The 17,885-nt window shown below is 41.2% G+C and overlaps 1 protein-coding gene across 1 annotated transcript in view; it reads left to right on the top strand.

Moving 5' to 3' along the window:
• LOC143295399 (protein zyg-11 homolog B-like) overlaps positions 1 to 17,641 on the top strand; it is a 28,678-nt gene extending 11,037 nt beyond the window's left edge. Inside the window, exons 6-14 of the mRNA XM_076607073.1 lie at positions 6,230 to 6,283; positions 7,916 to 8,026; positions 10,181 to 10,322; positions 11,380 to 11,513; positions 12,419 to 12,486; positions 13,432 to 13,564; positions 15,438 to 15,490; positions 15,971 to 16,068; positions 16,833 to 17,641. Of these exons, the coding sequence (XP_076463188.1) occupies positions 6,230 to 6,283; positions 7,916 to 8,026; positions 10,181 to 10,322; positions 11,380 to 11,513; positions 12,419 to 12,486; positions 13,432 to 13,564; positions 15,438 to 15,490; positions 15,971 to 16,068; positions 16,833 to 16,993 (954 nt within the window). The 3' untranslated portion in view covers positions 16,994 to 17,641. The remainder of the gene's footprint in view (positions 1 to 6,229; positions 6,284 to 7,915; positions 8,027 to 10,180; positions 10,323 to 11,379; positions 11,514 to 12,418; positions 12,487 to 13,431; positions 13,565 to 15,437; positions 15,491 to 15,970; positions 16,069 to 16,832) is intronic.
• Positions 17,642 to 17,885: the final 244 nt, after the last annotated feature.

Genomic DNA, 17,885 nt, shown 5'->3' with positions numbered 1-17,885 from the left:
CCTCTTTCATCCTTTCTGGTCGCACCCTGTTGAGAACCTTGCCTGGCGTTGACAGGAGCATGATCCCTCGGTAGTTGCTGCAGTCCCTGAGGTCTCCTTTCTTCGGCAGCTTGATGATGATTCCTTCTTTCCACTGGGCCGGTACCTCCTTCTTCTCCCAGATCTTGCTGAAGAGGCTGTATAGCATGTTGACAGCTGTTTCCATGTCTGCTTTGATGACTTCTGCTGGTATCTCGTCCGGCCCTGCAGCCTTCCCATTCTCAGAGTCATGATGGCCTTCTTGATCTCTGCCTTTGAGGGTTTGTCGCAGCTGATGGGCAGTTCTGTCTCTGTGGGTGGAATGTCTGGTGGTGCGTCAGGGGCGGGGCGGTTCAGCAGCTTCCTGAAGTGTTCTGCCCATCGTTTCAGCTGTTCCTCGGTTGTTGTCAGTGGGTTCCCGTTATCCTTCACTGGCTTCTCTGTCTGCTGGAACTTGCCCGTCAGCTTCTCGGTCACCAGGAACAGGTCCTTCAGGTTCCCCTGTCTGGCTGCTGCCTCTGCTTGACTGACCAGGTCATCGATGTAGTCCCTCTTGCCCTTCTTGATGCTCCTCTTTACATCTCTGTCCGCTGCTGCGTACTCTTCCTGTGCCTTTGCCTTAGTTGCTCTTGTTTGGCTTGTGTTCAGCGAAGTTTCTTCTCTTTCCTTATTTCCAGCTTGTGGATGGTGTCAGCAGAGATCCATTCCTTATGCTGAGTCTTCTTCTTGCCAAGGACCTCTTCACATGTGTCATGCCAGAGCTTCTTGCTGTGTTCCCACTGTGTCGCGATGTCCATCTCACCATCTTCTGTCAGCTCTTGTAGTGGCTGGAACCTGTTGGAAAGGCTAATCTGGAATGCTGCTTGTGTGTCCTTGTTTCTGAGCAGTCCAACATTGTACCATGTCCGTGTGTTGTTGGCGTTGGTGAATCTCTTGAGACGAAGTCTCTCTGTCGTCGTAAGAAGGTGGTGGTCTGATGACACATCGGCTCCTCTCATCACTTATACATCCTGCCATGATCTCCTGAACTTGCGGCTAATGCAGATGTGGTCGATCTGGTTCTCCGTGACGTGGTTCGGGGATCTCCATTTGGCCTTGTGGATGCGCTTGTGTGGGAAGATACTTCTTCCTATCACCAGCTGGTTCAGGTCACACAGGTCTGCAAAACACTCATCATTCTCATTCATCTGTCCCAGTCCGTGTGTCCCCATGGTGTCCTCATAGCCAGTGTTGTCCATTCCGATCTTGGTGTTGAAATCTCCCATCAGTACGGTTATGTCTTTGGCTCCTCTTCTGTCTATCACTGTCTGTAGTTGTTGGTAGAAGTCATCTTTCTTCTCTTCTTCTGCATCATTGATGGGAGCATAGCATTGGATGATGTTCAGTCTGATGTCATTCTTCTTGGTGGTAAACTTGGCTGTGATGATGCGGGAGTTGACAGGTTCCCAGCTGATGAGTGCCCTCTGTGCCTCCGGTGCCAGCATCAGGGTCACACCCTCAGTGTGGGGGGCTCCATCCTCTGTGTGTCCTGAATTCAGCAGTTGTTCTTCAGATGAAAGTCTCATCTGTCCTGACTGTAGCCACGTTGTCTCACTCAGTCCTAGCACTCCGATCTTGTAGTTTTTCATCTCTCTCGCTACTTGGATGGTTCTTCCTGTTTCATGTATCGTCCTGATGTTCCATGTGGCTACTCGCGTTGTTGTCCTGGGTGTCAGAAGGGGAGTCAGCCTTGAAGCTTCCTTTCGGCTTTCACTGCACCGCGTCATAAGTCTCAGGGATGGAGACCCTTCCTTGCCCAGGTGAATGTTTTGGTTCTTTGTCATCAATGCTTCTGTAACTGGTCTTTTTTACAGGTTGGGTAGTTAACCCTACGCAAACCCCTTTATCCTCCGGGCGAGGTGTTGCACTTAAGACTGCCACCCAAAATCTTCACTGCAGGCAATCTTGTGCTGTCTTTGCTTCCCCCAGTTTCTGGAGTTCTCCTTTAGTTCTTTTTCAGCTGTTTTGCACCATGTCTGCCTTGGTCTTTCTCAGGCTCTGTTTCCTTTTGGTGTCCAGCAAAGGACTGCTGTTCAAAGAGCATGTAGTGGCACTTTAAGGACGTTCTATCCAGTGCCATCCTCTGCTTGATCTTGGTGGTGAGATTCAGCATGGAAGTTCTTTTCTGGGGTTCAGTGTTTCAGATGGTGTTCAGCCAAAGAAAATTCAGAGTTCTGCATTGGCGATGAGTTTGAAATGTTTCAGGTTTCTAGCTGATGCCTTAGTGACTTTCCAGAGCTCTGATCCATGCAAGAGTTGAGAAGATTGCTCCTGAACAGTCAGATCTTGGTTTTGGTGCTGATGGTGCCAGTCTTCCATTATGTCTCATTCACACAAAAGTCTACCCATCCTTGGAGGTTCTTTTATTTCTTTCTGCAACTGCATCACCATCCACTGCCATTTTTGAACCAAGGAAAATAAACTCTTTTACATCCTCTTTATCTTTTTTCTATTTTTTGACTGGCTCATCAGTGGCTTTGGATTTCTTAGCGTTGATCTTGAGCCCAAATTTACCTGTAGTAGAGGCAAGGCCATCATTCTTAGTACTCACCATCCATTGCCTCTTGATCTGGGAGTCTGCATGACAATGGGGGAGAAGGCCAGTGTTAAGATAAGATAAGAATAACTTTATTATCTCCACCTGGAGAAATTTGGTCAGGTGCATTATCACAACATAGACAAGTAAACAACATGGGGACCATAACTGTAAAAGCCAACAACAGCCCCAACAAATATTACGAAGATACAAATGTAAAAAATATCACATACATCGTTTCATACATACATCCACACACTGCAGGTAATAACTAGTATTCTTAATGTAAAAACAGAAAGAATTAAGAAACATTATTTGAATATAATTATAAACATAGCCTACTATACTGCACATTGATTATAATAGACGGATAAGAATAAAGATGAATTGCGGAAAACCACAACCAGATAATCAGCACACACCCGCACCGCACCCCACCCCACCCCACACACGCAGATAACTTGATCAAACAAGAGTAATAAACATATGTTTTCAAATAAAAGCATTTCACATATTCGCTTTTAAAAACATTGCAATTAATTATTACATCGTAATTATTAAACAGAAATATATTTAGAATATGGACGTTAGCATCAGACATATTCATTGTACATTCATCCTGCATATTGCATATTATTCTTCCTACATATTGCACATTCATTATAACCAATTGTCACGTTTTAAGCTCAGTAAACACACACACACACACACACACACACACACACACACACACACACCACAACTAGAACAAGGTACAGCCTATCATGCACGGACTTTCACACGTCTCACATGAGAGTGCGCGCGCGCACACACACACAGAGAGTTCTCAAGAATTTAAAAGGTGGATTGAACGTGGAATAAAAGTCTTCAGAGCTCTGGATTTCAACTTAAAAGTTCTGTAGCGTCGTCCTGATGGCAATAGCTCATAATACTTTGCTAAAATATGGGTGTCGTCAGTTGCTATCTGCCTGCTTTTTTTAACCACTCGACTTTCATACAGCTCTTGCATACATAGCTTGTTTCACTCCACATTTTACTGCATACACTTCATGATCTGTCTTCAACGCCAGCATCGTCCACCCTCATGGGGGCTCCATCTCTGTGTCCGAATCAGCTTTCTCAGATGCAGTCTAAACTGACCGACTGTAGCCACGTTGTCTCACTCATCCACACTCGATACTGTATTTATCACTCTCGCTACTTGGATGTTTTCACTTTTCATGTACGTCTGATGTTCAATGTGGCTACTGGATTGTATGCTGGTTCATGAATGGGAAGTCAGCTTAGCTTCCTTGTTTCACTGCACGCGTCATAATGTCTACAGGATGGGCCTCCTCCCAGAATGTTGGTTCTTGATCAATGCTCTGTAACTGGTCTTTTTTACAGTTGGGTATTAACCCACATAACCCTTTAATCCTCGGGCGAGTGTTGCACTAAGACTGCACCAAAATCTCTGCAGGCATCTTGTGCTCGTATTGCTTCCAGTTAAGTTCTCCATTTTTCTTTTCAGCGTTTTGCACATGACTGCTTGGTCTTCTCAGCTTAGTTCCTTTGTCACAAGCTGCTGCAAAGAGCATGTATGCACTTTAAGCTTCATCCATCCATCCTCCTGATCTGTGTAATTCAGCATGAAGTTTTTTGGGTCATGTTTCAATGGTGTCAGCCAAAGAAAATTCAGAGTTTCTTGCGATGATTTGAATGTTTCAGTTCTAGCTGATGCCTTAGTGATTTCAGAGCTTGATCCATCAAGAGTAGAAGGCTCTGACAGTCACGTATCTTGGTTGGTGCCTGATGTGCATCTTCATTATGTCCAGTGCAACAGAAAGTCTGACCCACCTGGAGTTTTTTATTTCTTTTGCAATGCATCAACCACTGCATTTTGAACCAGGAAATAAACTCTTTTACATCCTCTTATCTTTTCTATTTTTGACGGCTCACATGGCTGATTTCTAGCCTTGATCTTGAGCCAAATTTAACACGTAGTAGAGGCAAGCCAGTGTTGTCAACAAAGCCCAGATCCTCAAGCACACATGTAAGAGCCCACCTGATTTCTCCTCTGCAGCACATTTTTCATGATCTCTTCTGAAAAGAAATGGCAATAAAAGACATCCATGTTTTACTTCCCTGGTCAAACACCCAGATTTTTAACTTCTGCCAACTTGACAAAATACAGTCCTGCTACTCCCATGAAGGAAACTGGGGCAAGTCAGGCCTGTGCATTAATCCTCTGACATGCCCTGTGCATCACCTCAATGTCTTTCTTCTTGGTCCTCACTTTCCTTCGCCTCTGAAGATCTTTCCAGGCATCAAAAGTTATAACAACGTGTTTGATGGATCGAGACCTATTCACACATATGCAGATTGTCATCTGTTTACCACTACATAGTGCATTCTGTGTATGATTTTTTATGCAGTACAATGCTCTTTATCTGCATACAGTGGGTCATATATGCACATAAAAATGTGTGTTACCAGAAACATCCAGAGGTTTTAGAACACTATGCGATCATAAACTTTTCATCTCTGAGAAGTTTGCCATCATTTCCTGACTTAAAAGGACACTGCCTTATCATACAAGTATAACAGCTATGAAAATCAAATTGAATGCTATCTTGTTTTAATTATTCTTATAACATTGTAACAGGTATGTACTATTAACGACAGCTTTCAGAAAGTAAACAGCACTTTATCATCATCAAGGTTGTAACTTAATGAGACTGTGAATGGTACTGTCATATAACTGAAATTCCTTTTCTGACATTAGGTTTTGACACAAATTGTACTTGTAAGAAGTTACAATCCAACTTGAAACAGTAGTAAGAATATACTTTCTAACTTGAAACATATTCTGCATTATATCATGATGAAGCATAGAAAGAGACGACAAGGGGAGGGATAAGATGCAGATAGAGGGAAATGTCAACAAAGAAAGAAGCATACCATACCAGCAAAGCTGGGTCAAATGACAGTGTGCTCTCAGCGCAGAAACAGTAATGTGTTATATGATAGCATGGATGAAGTAGCATGCTGAAATGGCTGTGGAGAGACAAAGATTAATAGCTGCTGTGTAAGGTCATCAGGTATTGTCAGCATCATTCTTCCTCCTTATACACAGTGCCATGGCATCCAGACATGTTTTTCGATCAGAAGAAAACACTTTGCTGTCACGACCAGTTCCATGTTTTTCTTTTGTATTAGTTGTTTCTTTATTATAGACATATGTTACAAGACACAGTCAGCTATATGTAACCTTTTTTTCCCTCTCTTCACTGTATTCTCCTCTTCCCTCATTTACCATTGAAGACTTTTTTTTAGTATCCTGTGAAGGGATTCATGTGCAAGTGAAAGAGAATCTTAACTTTTTTTTTTTTTTCTGTTGGTGCCAGATTACTCTTGTACAGGTAACTAAGAGATATGTGTATGTGTGTATATATATATATATATATGTGTGTGTGTGTGTGTGTGTAGATAGATAGTTGGAGATATATATATATATCAATATATATATATATTTTTTTTGTTTGTTTGTTTTTTTTTGTTTGTTTTTTTGTTTGTTTGTTTGTTTTTTAATTGAATTTTGATAAATATTTGTTCTGTTCTGTAAGTATCTCTCTGACTTGTGTCTTTGTTGTGCAGCTCCAGAAGAATGCCTTGCTGACATTGTGCAGTGACAGGATTTTACAGGACATTGTAAGTCTGTCAACAGTGTGTCTTTGTCAGTGCTTACAGATATGATTTGTTTGTGTGTGCACCAGCATTTTATAGATGTGATATTTTTGTGCGTTTGTTGGGATGCTCCTTTTATTGCATATGTATTTTGGTTGTGATGTTCCCCATAAATATAAATCACTTACCCTCTCCCTGTAGTATCCCTCCCCACATGTTATACCCTCTCACGCCCCCCCCCCCCCCCACACACACACACACACCCACCCACCCACCCACCCACCCAACTCCCAAATGAAAACAGCAACAACAAACAACTGCTTCCAATCCAACTTAAAAAAAACAAAGCTGTCGGCATGGAAAGTTCATTTCCCCTCTCCCTAATGTCTTACCTCCTGTTTCAAATGAAAAAGATTCTGAAACTTGTCTGAAACAGAATTTCCAGCTATTTCTCCAGTTTTCGCTTTCATCCCAGCATTCATTCACACACACACACACACACACACACACACACACACACACACACACATGCATACTCACACACACACATTCTGTTCTCTCTCTTTTCCTTCCTCAATCGCCTCCTCTTTGCTCCCACCCACACCCCCCTCCACCTCAGCCACCACCTTTTCAGTTGAATATTTCTTCCCCTGCCATTGATTTTCACAAATGATGATTTCTAATTAATGATAATAATAATCATCATCATTATCATGATGATAGAAATTATAATAATACAAATAATAATAATCATAATAATAACATCATTTATTTTCAGTCTAATATCATCATCTTAGATGAACAGACTGTGAATGAATAAGAAAAGGATCACACACACACACACACACACACACACACACACACACACACACACACACACACACACACACACACACAAATACACACACACATAATGAAAGTGTGCAAGCATACACAAGCGCTCACCAGCTCGGTTTCTCCCTCTCTCTCTCTGAACAGTCTTCAGCAATCCAAACTTTTTTTTTTCAAAGCTGGCTCTAAAGTGGTTCATCCTGGAAGAGGAACAGCCTTACAGTCTTTCACTAAATCTTTTAAAACAAATCTCAGGCATTTCTTTTCAGGCTTTCCATTCCACTACCTGTGGACCCATATCTATTTCTTCAATGCATGTGTGTGTATACATGAGTGTATATGTGGGTGTGTTTGTGTATGGGTGGGTGGGTGTTGTTTGTATGAGAGTGTGTGTGTATGAGAGTGTATGTGTATCACTGTATGGGTAAGTGTGTGCGTGTGTATTAGGGTTTGTTAGCAAGTGTGTATGGATGTGTGTGAGTGTGTGGGTGTTGTGGTTTGTGTCTGACTAATGTAGTGTTGCAAAATACTTTGAGATGTTGTTAAACACTATATACATGTATTGTTATGACTGTTGTTTAATTGTGTCCTCAGTTGTTTGACTGGTAAAACCATGAACTGTTTGTAGATGCTAAACAAATGTACTGATGTGTCTATGATTGACTTGTGTCCACAGTTGTTTTTCTGGTAACACTTTGAGATGATTGTAGGCACTACACAAATGTACTGTACTAAGAGTGAGTGTCCACAGTCGTTCAACCAGTGAGATGTTTGTATGCGCTATACAAATGTACTGTTATGACTAAGATTGACTTTTGTCCCCAGTCATTTGACCGTTACCGCTGTGCACGGCTGGTGGTGGAGTGCCTGTGCACCTTTGAGGACAGCTCCATGAACAGAATGTCTGTGGCCATCTGCTCCATCCTGGCTGCCAAGGTCAGCTTTGTTGTCAGGGTTCATCACTACAGCATTGTTTGGCTGAGTGGAGTGGTGGCCTCGAGGTATCGTGTTTGCCTAGAAAGCGAGAGAATCCAAGCATTCAGGATCGAATTCCACATGTGCCAGAATTTTCTCCCCTTCCACTGGACCTTGATTGGTGGTCTGGACACTTGTTATTTGGATGAGATGATAAACAGAGGTCTTGTTTTTAGCATGCGCTTTTCACACATGAAAGAACACATGGCAGCAAGAAAGTTGTTGCTGGCAAAATTTCATAGTAAAATCCACTCTAATATATATTTGTGTGTGTGTGTGTGTCTTTGTATTGTGTTGTATTGTATTACTAATTTTTGTCAAAACAGATTTCTCTGTGTGAAATTTTGGCTGTTCTCCCTAGAGAGAGCGCGTTGCTACACTGAGAGCGCCACCCATTTTTTTTGTATTTTTTCCTGCATGCGGTGTTTTTGTTTCCCTATCGATATGGATTTTTCTACAGAATTTTTGCCAGGGACAACCCTTTAGTTGCCATGGGTTCTTTTGCACTAAGTGCATGCTGCTCATGGGACGTTGGTTTATCATCTCATCCAAATGACTAGCATCCAGACCACCACTCAAGGTCTAGTGGAGAGGGAGAAAATATTGTCGACTGTGCCATGACTCAAACCAGTGTGCTCAGATTCTCTCACTTCCTAGGCAGACGCATTACTTCTAGGCCATCACTCCACACTTTGCGTTTTGCACAGGAAAGGAATGGTGAGTGTATAGTCAGCCCTGCCCAGGTAGGCAGCTTGTTATGCAAATGACAGTGTTTTTGCCGATGCTTCCAACAAGGTAAACATAACAATCTGTGCACCATGTCTAGTATGTGAGATACTGCCATGCAGTAGGAAGCATCCCTGATATTTTGTTTAGATACTTCTATCAGGATAAACTGAACAATCTATGTTGCTATGTACCATCCTGGTGTATGAGATAACATGCCATGAATAAGGTGCATCCCCAATCTGCTGTCCTTATTTCAATTCTGTACAAAAAAAATTGGTAGAATAAGGTGCATTTGTGCATACATGCTTTCAAAATACTGGCAAATGCAGAACAAAAGCAAGCGATGGTTGAACAGCGAAAGCTGTTCATAATTAACTCAATGAGCCCTGGGCCTAAGCAATGCTTTGGAGTCAAAATTCATCTCATTAAAACATTTTTTTTCAGGTTCCTACATATGCGTAGAATGCAAGGAAAAGGAACTACTACAGTATTTCCAGATGTGTCCACAAATAATTAGGATGGAAAACAAGTTTCTGCATTTTTTCCCCTCATTTGGGCATGGAAGTCTACTGAGGGTGTAAACTCCCCAGGGTTGAATGGGGTTAATGTCTGCTGGTATGCACAAAATAAAAGCAGTACAAGAGTCATGAACTATCTTGTGTATCTAATAATGAATTTATTTTCATCTAGCAAGATGTTGTGGTCTGATGCCTCAAAATCAGACATGAAGAGCCAGAAAATTCCTTTTCCAACATGTTGCTATTTGAAGGGAAGTTTGTTGCAATGGGCTAAACTTCAGATGATCTGTTGATGGATGTTCAGCATTTTCCCAGTTATCGGGTTGTATTAATTCAGCATCCTGCTGATTGATTTACATAGGAGGCACGGTGACAGAGCCAGTTAGGCATTGGACTTTGACCCAGTGTTCACTCAGGATCCAAAGCCTTGTTTCAGCATGGTGTTGTCCTTGGAAAGGGCACCTTACTCCAAACTGACTCACTCTGTGCAGGTGTCAATGGGTCGGTGAGGGAAGATTAAAACAGCGGAAGGAGCTGAATCCTAGACACAGTGGATATGAATTCACTGCCCCAATTGTTATAATAGCCGTGGCACCTTCAACATTTTAACCATGCTAACTGATTAGCACAGGTTTGTCTTCAGCATCATACAGATTGATTTGCATAATTAACCACTAATTTGAGGCAGTGGTGCTTATTTCTTAGGAAGTAAGCTGTGCTCCCCTCTGTTAGTGCTGAGTGATTGGAGCTCAGGGCTGTTTCATGTCATGCACTTGGAAATCCCCAAGTATTGTTGCTGATTTCGTCCACCTGTAATAAGATGCTTTTTTATTGTGTCAGTCAGAGTAAGGCCTGTTGTGTGATGCAGATCTCTACAGAGCAGACATCCAGCCTGGGTTCGAAGCCTCGCTACATGAAGAAGCTCCTCCAGCTGGTGAAGGGGCGCATGGAGACCCGCATCATTGACATCACGCTCAAGTTCACCCTCAGCGCTCTCTGGAATCTTACAGGTAAGGGACAGATGAACAATTTCAGTTTCAGTTTCTGAAGGAGATGTCACTGTGTTGGGACAAACTCATATACACTATACCACATGTGCTTGGCAAATGCCTGACCAGCAGCATAACCCAACATGCTCAGGCCTTGAGTGCATGCACATATATTTGTATACCCATAGATGAGAATAGATTTCTCCTTCAGAATTTTGCCAGAGGACAAGTTTTATGTTGCTGTGGGTTGTTTTTCATTGCGTCAAGTGTGAGCTGCCCACAGGACATCAGTTTATTGTCTCATCTGAATGACTAGAGGTTCAGTTGATTTTCCAGTGAAACCTGGGACAAAGGGGGCAAGACCAGAAATAGAAGTTAGACCACTACAAACACTTATGGCAGATAAGCATCTTAACCTTTCTGCCAAGTTGGAGTTATTCAAGGTTTGTCTGATTCATTCTTTTTAAGGCTGTACTTTTTTCCTCCCAAATCAGTTTGTGTCTTTTCACAATACCTTTTCATTTTTCTTCCCAGGTTTGAACTCCAGGACAGAAAAGACTGAGATGGAGTTGATACTGGTTACTTCTTTTCCTGTACAGTTGTGTTGTGTTTAGCTATTTGATCGGCAGCTTTGTGTATGGCATATATTTTGGGGGGTGGGTGGGGGGGGAGTTCCTGAGATATCTGAAATTCCCGTGCTTTTTGTCCCAAAGATGCTGATAATGGGGATGGTGTTTATGGCTATATTAAGTATCAGTGCGAAATCAATGCTCATGAAAGTCATAATTCAAAAATGCTGTCAAAATTGTTGCCAAAGGTCATTCCATCAGTTCATATGTTGTGTTGGGATGGGATGAAGAGGAAACACAATGGGGGAATCTAAGTGAATGTTCAACTGTTTAAGGAGTGATGTTCTGTTTCTGTTAGTGTTCCATGAAAGCTGAGGTAAAGCGTTGCTTGTAAGCTGAGGGTGCAGTAGTATCCCTACCCCAAGGAAAAACTGGTGTAGTTTGAAGGTAGGTCCAGCGGTTGTAAGTTGAAGGTGCATTGGTGTGACTGCTTGCTGGTTTGGTTTTAGACGAGTCGCCCCCAACATGCAGTGTGTTCCTGGGGGAGAACGGCCTGGAGCTGTTCATGATGATGCTGCAGATGTTGGAGGAGGTGGACAGTGACAGCAGGGTGCAGGTGGAGACCAAGATCTTGGGACTGCTGGTGAGGCTTTCACATCATTAAATGTGTGTGTGCGTTTGTGAGGATAGGTGGTTGTGTAGTGTTTGTGTGTGTGCTTTTCAAGGGACACCAAGTCAAAAGACAAGTTAGTCTGGAAACAGTCATCGGTTTTAAAGACGGGCGCAATAGCCGAGTGGTTAAAGCGTTGGACTGTCAATCTGAGGGTCCCGGGTTCGAATCACGGTGACGGCGCCTGGTGGGTAAAGGGTGGAGATTTTTACGATCTCCCAGGTCAACATATGTGCAGACCTGCTAGTGCCTGAACCCCCTTCGTGTGTATATGCAAGCAGAAGATCAAATACGCACGTTAAAGATCCTGTAATCCATGTCAGCGTTCGGTGGGTTATGGAAACAAGAACATACCCAGCATGCACCGCCCCGAAAACGGAGTATGGCTGCCTACATGGCGGGGTAAAAACGGTCATACACGTAAAAGCCCACTCCTGTGCATACGAGTGAACGCAGAAGAAGAAGAATCGGTTTTTAAAAAAATTGGATTTAACTTTTATTTCATAATGGCCTTCCAATTTTTTGTTGCTTTAACCATTAGCACGCTGCATATTTTCCAGCACTGTTTACTGTACGTCCCTACGTATACATAAACTGTTTCCCAGTTTCATTGATAAGTTTGTTGTTGTTTTTTTGTCTTGTTTTTCATAGTTTAGTTCAAATAAATAATTCACTGGAAAAGTCTGCAATGGATGATAGAATGATATGGTTGTCAACTAGATAATAGAATGATAAGGTTGTCTACTAGATAATAGAATGATATGGTTGTCTACTAGATGATAAAATAATATGGTTGTCTACTTTGTTTCTTCAAGTAGTTGATACATTGGAGTGTTTACGGCTGAGTGAAGTTCATAAAGTGTTTTGTTCCTTTCCAGAATAACATTGCAGAGGTGAAAACCCTCCGCCAGGAACTGATGAGGGAGGACTTCATCATGCTGGTCAAGTGAGTGATGATCAGTCAGAAAAGCCAGGCGTTCAGATCTCTTTGACTATGTTTTATGAATAGAAGTTCATATCCCAGCTAAGATTCTTCTGTCCCTTCAACACAGTATTGTGTGTGTGTATGCATACATGTGTGTGTGTGTGCATGTGCATGTGTGGGTGTTTGTGTTCTTGTGTACTTTGTCTGACTGACGTGTTTCCTAAAGTGCTTTGACAGGTATGTAAGCGCTGTATAATATAAATGTACTGGAAGTAGTAGTAAATGTGAGAACTGGGAAAAGAAGCGATAATTCTCAGAGATTTCAGACCCTCCTGCCTTGAGCCAAATTTGGAATCACTTTATTGTGCATTCCTGGAGATTTGTATCCAGACACACCATAACTTGACTCACTCGCTGACGTCGCCTGTGAACTATGTCATCAGATTGTCAAATGTGTATAACCAGTTGGGAATTGAGGTGTCATATTCTAAGTGAAAATTGTGGTTGTTTTTGTGGGGTTTTTTTGTTGTTGTTGTTGGTTGGTGTTTTTTTGTTGTTGCTTTTTTGTGGTTTTGTTTTAGCTTTGTTTTTTGTGGTTGTTTTTTGTTCTTTTGTGAAAATAATACCCTTGCTAACTATTACTATGCTTGTGTAATATGTAACTTGTCACAGGAAAATTGTCCTGGTGATGATGTTGAAGAGAAAATATAACCTTCATTGCGAGGGGAAAAGAAAATTAAAAAAAAAACAAAACCCTTGACTCACACATAATAGATGTACACACATTGGACATCTGATTGGTGTTGATAAATTGTCTTCATGGAAATGTAAAAATGAATATTTAAAAAGAAATCAGTTCATTAAAGATTACAATTTTGATTTGGAAATTAAAAAAGGCAGAACTTGTATAAGGAAAATGGGAAAGAAAACCAGGTTTTGTTGAGTAAAGACTATATATTTTTGCAGGCGTCTTCTACACACAAGACAGATTGATGTCAGCTACTTCGCGGCCGGTATCATTGCCCACTTAGCCAGTGACGGGGAAGAGGCGTGGCGAGGTATTGCCGCCATGGAGAGGGAGGAGATCTTGGAAGAGCTGGTAAATGGAGAATAATGAACACTTATTCTGCTCTTGTTCTCATATACAGATTAGAGTGTTTAAGAGAAAACAAAAACAACTCATCAACATGTAAATGATGAAATAATGAAAAAGATCAATTTACACACTCATTGCAAACAGACATCATAAGACCACTCATCCATCTCACTTGCATACACACACACTTGCACACATATACATGCATGTGTACATGCAAACACACACACACACACACACACACACACACACATGCATTCTCACACATGATACAATACATTCACTGCATGGATGAAACACAGTTTGGAATTGTCATTAACAAATATCAGTACTGCTTAAATAGATGTGTGTGTGTTCATGCACTTTTCTTTCTCCTTGTTTACTGCTGATCTCATGTTGGGGAGAAGGTGAACATGTCATGACTAAGAGAGATAGTGCTTTTTCTCAACCTTATTTTGCCATGTCTTTTTCTGCCCATTATGGCCCAACGAGCTATTCATTCATTCATTTGGCTAGAAGCCCAGCTGACAACGGAGGCCCGATCAGGGTGGTAACATGATTAAAACCAGAACTATGTACATAAATTAAAAACCAGCATCAAAATCAAAACCCAAATATTTTCAAAAACGAAAAGATGGATAAGAAAGTCTGTTCATAACCACATAAAATCTGACGGCTGATAATATTGACTCTTCTGAAGAATTTCTGACATGCACACATTGCAGAACAAAAGCATGATTAGGTGACAAAGCAGACTCATATATCATACTTTCTTGATTTATTTATATCCTGGTCTTGCCTTTGTCAGCTTAATACATTTTTTTTGTTTGTTTTCTTTCAACTGAATATTGTATACTCTGCTTTGACTCCTTAGTATACAGTTTTCTTTATGTACCAAACATTATTTAACAAACAGATTGTTTCATAAAATTCTGATTTTTTGGTTTTGTTTTCACAACAGAAATGCCTGTTTAACTCACTCGGGACAGAAAGCTTTCTCCGTTGCTTTTCCCTACAGACGGCCCATTTGTTAGGGTTAGGAAAAAACTCACAAAAAATACAAAACATAACATAGCTGAAAGAAACTTGACCCACTGACCCCTCTCCTCTCGTCGTGTGTACACCCACCTCCCTCCCTCTCCACTGCCCTCCGAATCTTGAGTCACTGTCATTACCTTCTTGCTGGTAGCTTTCTTCACTGCAGATACTTTATTCAAAGTCTTCATCATCCTCGTGGATGTCGGAACCTTCAGTTTGAAGGATTTCAATCACTTCAACAGCCATAAAAGTCGCTGTCATGATCTGGTTTGCTCCAAAAATTTCCACTTGTATTGCCAACGACACCATTTTCGATACATATGCAGATTAGTTTGTCATGTGGGGTACTGAACTCAATGGCTCGCAGGCGAGTGTGTTGTTACAGAATCTCACAATGAAACTTTCCATTCGACCCTTGACATGTTCACAGTGCCCGGTGTAGTTGCGGTTGTTACGCTACCCCATGAGGAAAATGTGGAAAAAATTTTAATTGTTGGAACCGCTATAGCGTTCCGTTGTCCGGAACTGCGCCTTACATTTGGAACGCTATACCATTGCATCATCTGGAGTGAGTTAAGACAGATTGTATTCTACTTGCCGCTTGTTTGTTCTTATATCATAGTTATTCTTGCTGTTCTTGTTTTTTTAATGATTCCAGTGCTTGTCAAATTTTTCAGCCTGTATCGCAGTGACCTTTTTTTTTCTTTTCTTTTTTTTTTTCTCATTCATAATGATTTATTGTGTACAATTGTAAGGACACGGAATGTGTGCTGATGTTGTTCAACATCAATGAAAGCTTGAGAACAATGTGGAAGCAATGTGGACCTCTGTGTGGCAGGGACAAGTTGTGCTGGCCTGGGAGCAGCCTCAGGGAGAGATGGTGGCTTACAGGTGGGTCCATTGTATTGTGTTGTCTTGAAGTGTTCTGTATTATAGTGATTAGTATTGTATCACATTGCTGCTCGATCAAAACAGATTTCTCAGCTGCGTGAAATTCATATGAAAGAAACACTGGTTTATTTAATACTTTAAGCATAGCTTGATAATATATGTTCTTGCCCATTTATTATGTTACAGTCCTCTTGTCAGTCAAATATCTAAATATTTTTAATAAGGGTCCTGAAAACTTCCCAGTTAACACTGTTCCATCTAGTCCTTAGATATGACTGAAAAGCATGTTGTTGGGGAAGGTGGGATGTTGATGTCCCTATGGTACTTCGTATGATGAATTTGATAGGAATACTGTGTAATTTAAAAGTGATAGTAACATATAAAAGATTAACAGTCTCATTCATATGCAGATTGGTGGTAATGGATTAGGGTATGAAAGGAAAATTAATGCTGCTAGTGGTTTGTGTGATGACTTTCCAGGTCCTTTAGTCCATTCTTTCCTCTGTTGGACTGTTTTGACACGCCGTCTGTTCAGCTCTGGGCTCTGTGGGCTATCCAGCATGTCTGTTCAAGAAATGGTGAGCTTGTGTAAATTTTGTTCTACATGAACTCAAAGGAAATTTTGTGCGATGTAATTTTAGATGAAATGAAAACCAAAAAAATGAATTTTGTACTGCTTGAATTCAAATGAAATATACATTTTAAAAATGGTGTGCTTGGGTGTGTTTGAGTTTATAACATACCTCATGATCTCATGATTTCTCTTCACTTGATTATGTATTTGCATGTTAAAGTGTAAAGAAAAAATATACATATAAAATAGTAGGTAAGCTTGAGTCCATTTTGCACTATGTTAATCCAAGTGAAATGAACAGACTTCTTGCGAAACGTAACTTTAGATTTGAAAGGCCCTCTCCTTGCCAAAGGTGACTGTAGATTTTACAGGCTTCTCCTTGCCAGAGGTGACTGTCAAATTTACACTTTTCATTGCCAAAGGTGACTGTAGATTTTAAAGACTTCTCCTTGCCAGAGGTGACTGTAGAATCTACAGACTTCTCCTTGCCAGAGGTGACTGTAGAATCTACAGACTTCTCCTTGCCAGAGGTTACTGTAGAATCTACAGACTTCTCCTTGCCAGAGGTTACTGTAGAATTTACAGACTTCTCCTGCCAAAGGTGACTGTAAAATTTACAGACTTCTCCTTGCCAGAGGTGGCTGTAGAATCTACAGACTTCTCCTTGCCAGAGGTTACTGTAGAATCTACAGACTTCTCCTGTCAAAGGTGACTGTAGATTTTATAGACTTCTCCTTGCCAAAGGTGACTGTAGACTCTGTGCTCCAGGTGAACGTTACTGCCCACTGCTGAACGAAGAAGGGGGTGTGGAGAAGATCCAGCGACTGAAGACCACTTACCCCGCCGACACATCCCTGTCAAAGATATCAGCCAACATTCTGGACAGACTGGCAGAAACAGGGTCACCAAAAGTGAAAACCTTGGAATGATAAACTGCAAGCTTGTGGGCAAGAGAGTGGTTGTACAGGACTGGCTCGGTCTTGTATTGAACTGTAAACCAAGAGGCAGGCAAATCCCTTTTGACAGTGTTTACATGAGCTACCTTTGGCCAAGTGGGACTTATTTTTAAGCATTCATACAAACATGTTTGCATGTGTGTGTGCATGGATACACCTGAAAGTGTATGTGTTTGCATCAAAATCTTGATATGCCAGGAGTATTGAAGAGCAAACATTAAACAAGAGCGGTGACTTTGCTCCTTTAAGATACACAAAGGCACACAACTTCAGGCCAGTGCTGGTTAGTACATCCCATCTGCTGGCATTTAGCAAAAGGTCAGCTGTACTGCATGCAGGTACATAATAGGTCAGTTGCACTGCACACAGGTAGATAAAAGGTCAGCTGCACTGTACACAGGCACATGATAAAGAACCAAGAAACTTATACTGTTTATGTAATGTGTTTTAAAACTAGCAGGAAGTACTAAGCAGCACAAGCTTAAAGTTGCATACCTTTGTCTATTTTCAAAGAGCAAACTTCTCTGTACTGATTTGTAATTTTTTTTGTCGTTGTTTGTTTTTGTTTTGTTTTGTTTGGGGGGGAGGGGGGGGGGGGGGGGAGATGGAGAGAAAAACATGGAGTATTCTTTTGACATGGAGTACATTATTAAAATGTGATCACCTTTGCTTCTTTTCCCCTTAAGGTTTTTTTTGTTTTTTTGTTGTTTTTTTTAGTAATTTTTGTTTATTGCTTGTTTGTTGGTGGTTGTTTTTTGTTTTGTTGTTGTTTTTTGGTGTTGTTTTGTTGTTGTTTTCTTGTTTATTGATCATTACATTTGTATAAGTAAAACAGTTAACCTGTTGGATTAAAGGTAAAGAAAGT

This window comes from Babylonia areolata, chromosome 20 (genome assembly GCF_041734735.1).
Source record: "Babylonia areolata isolate BAREFJ2019XMU chromosome 20, ASM4173473v1, whole genome shotgun sequence".
NCBI lineage: Eukaryota > Metazoa > Mollusca > Gastropoda > Neogastropoda > Buccinidae > Babylonia > Babylonia areolata.
Note: the sequence above shows the minus strand (reverse complement) of the source record. Positions and strands in the feature narration are given on the sequence as shown.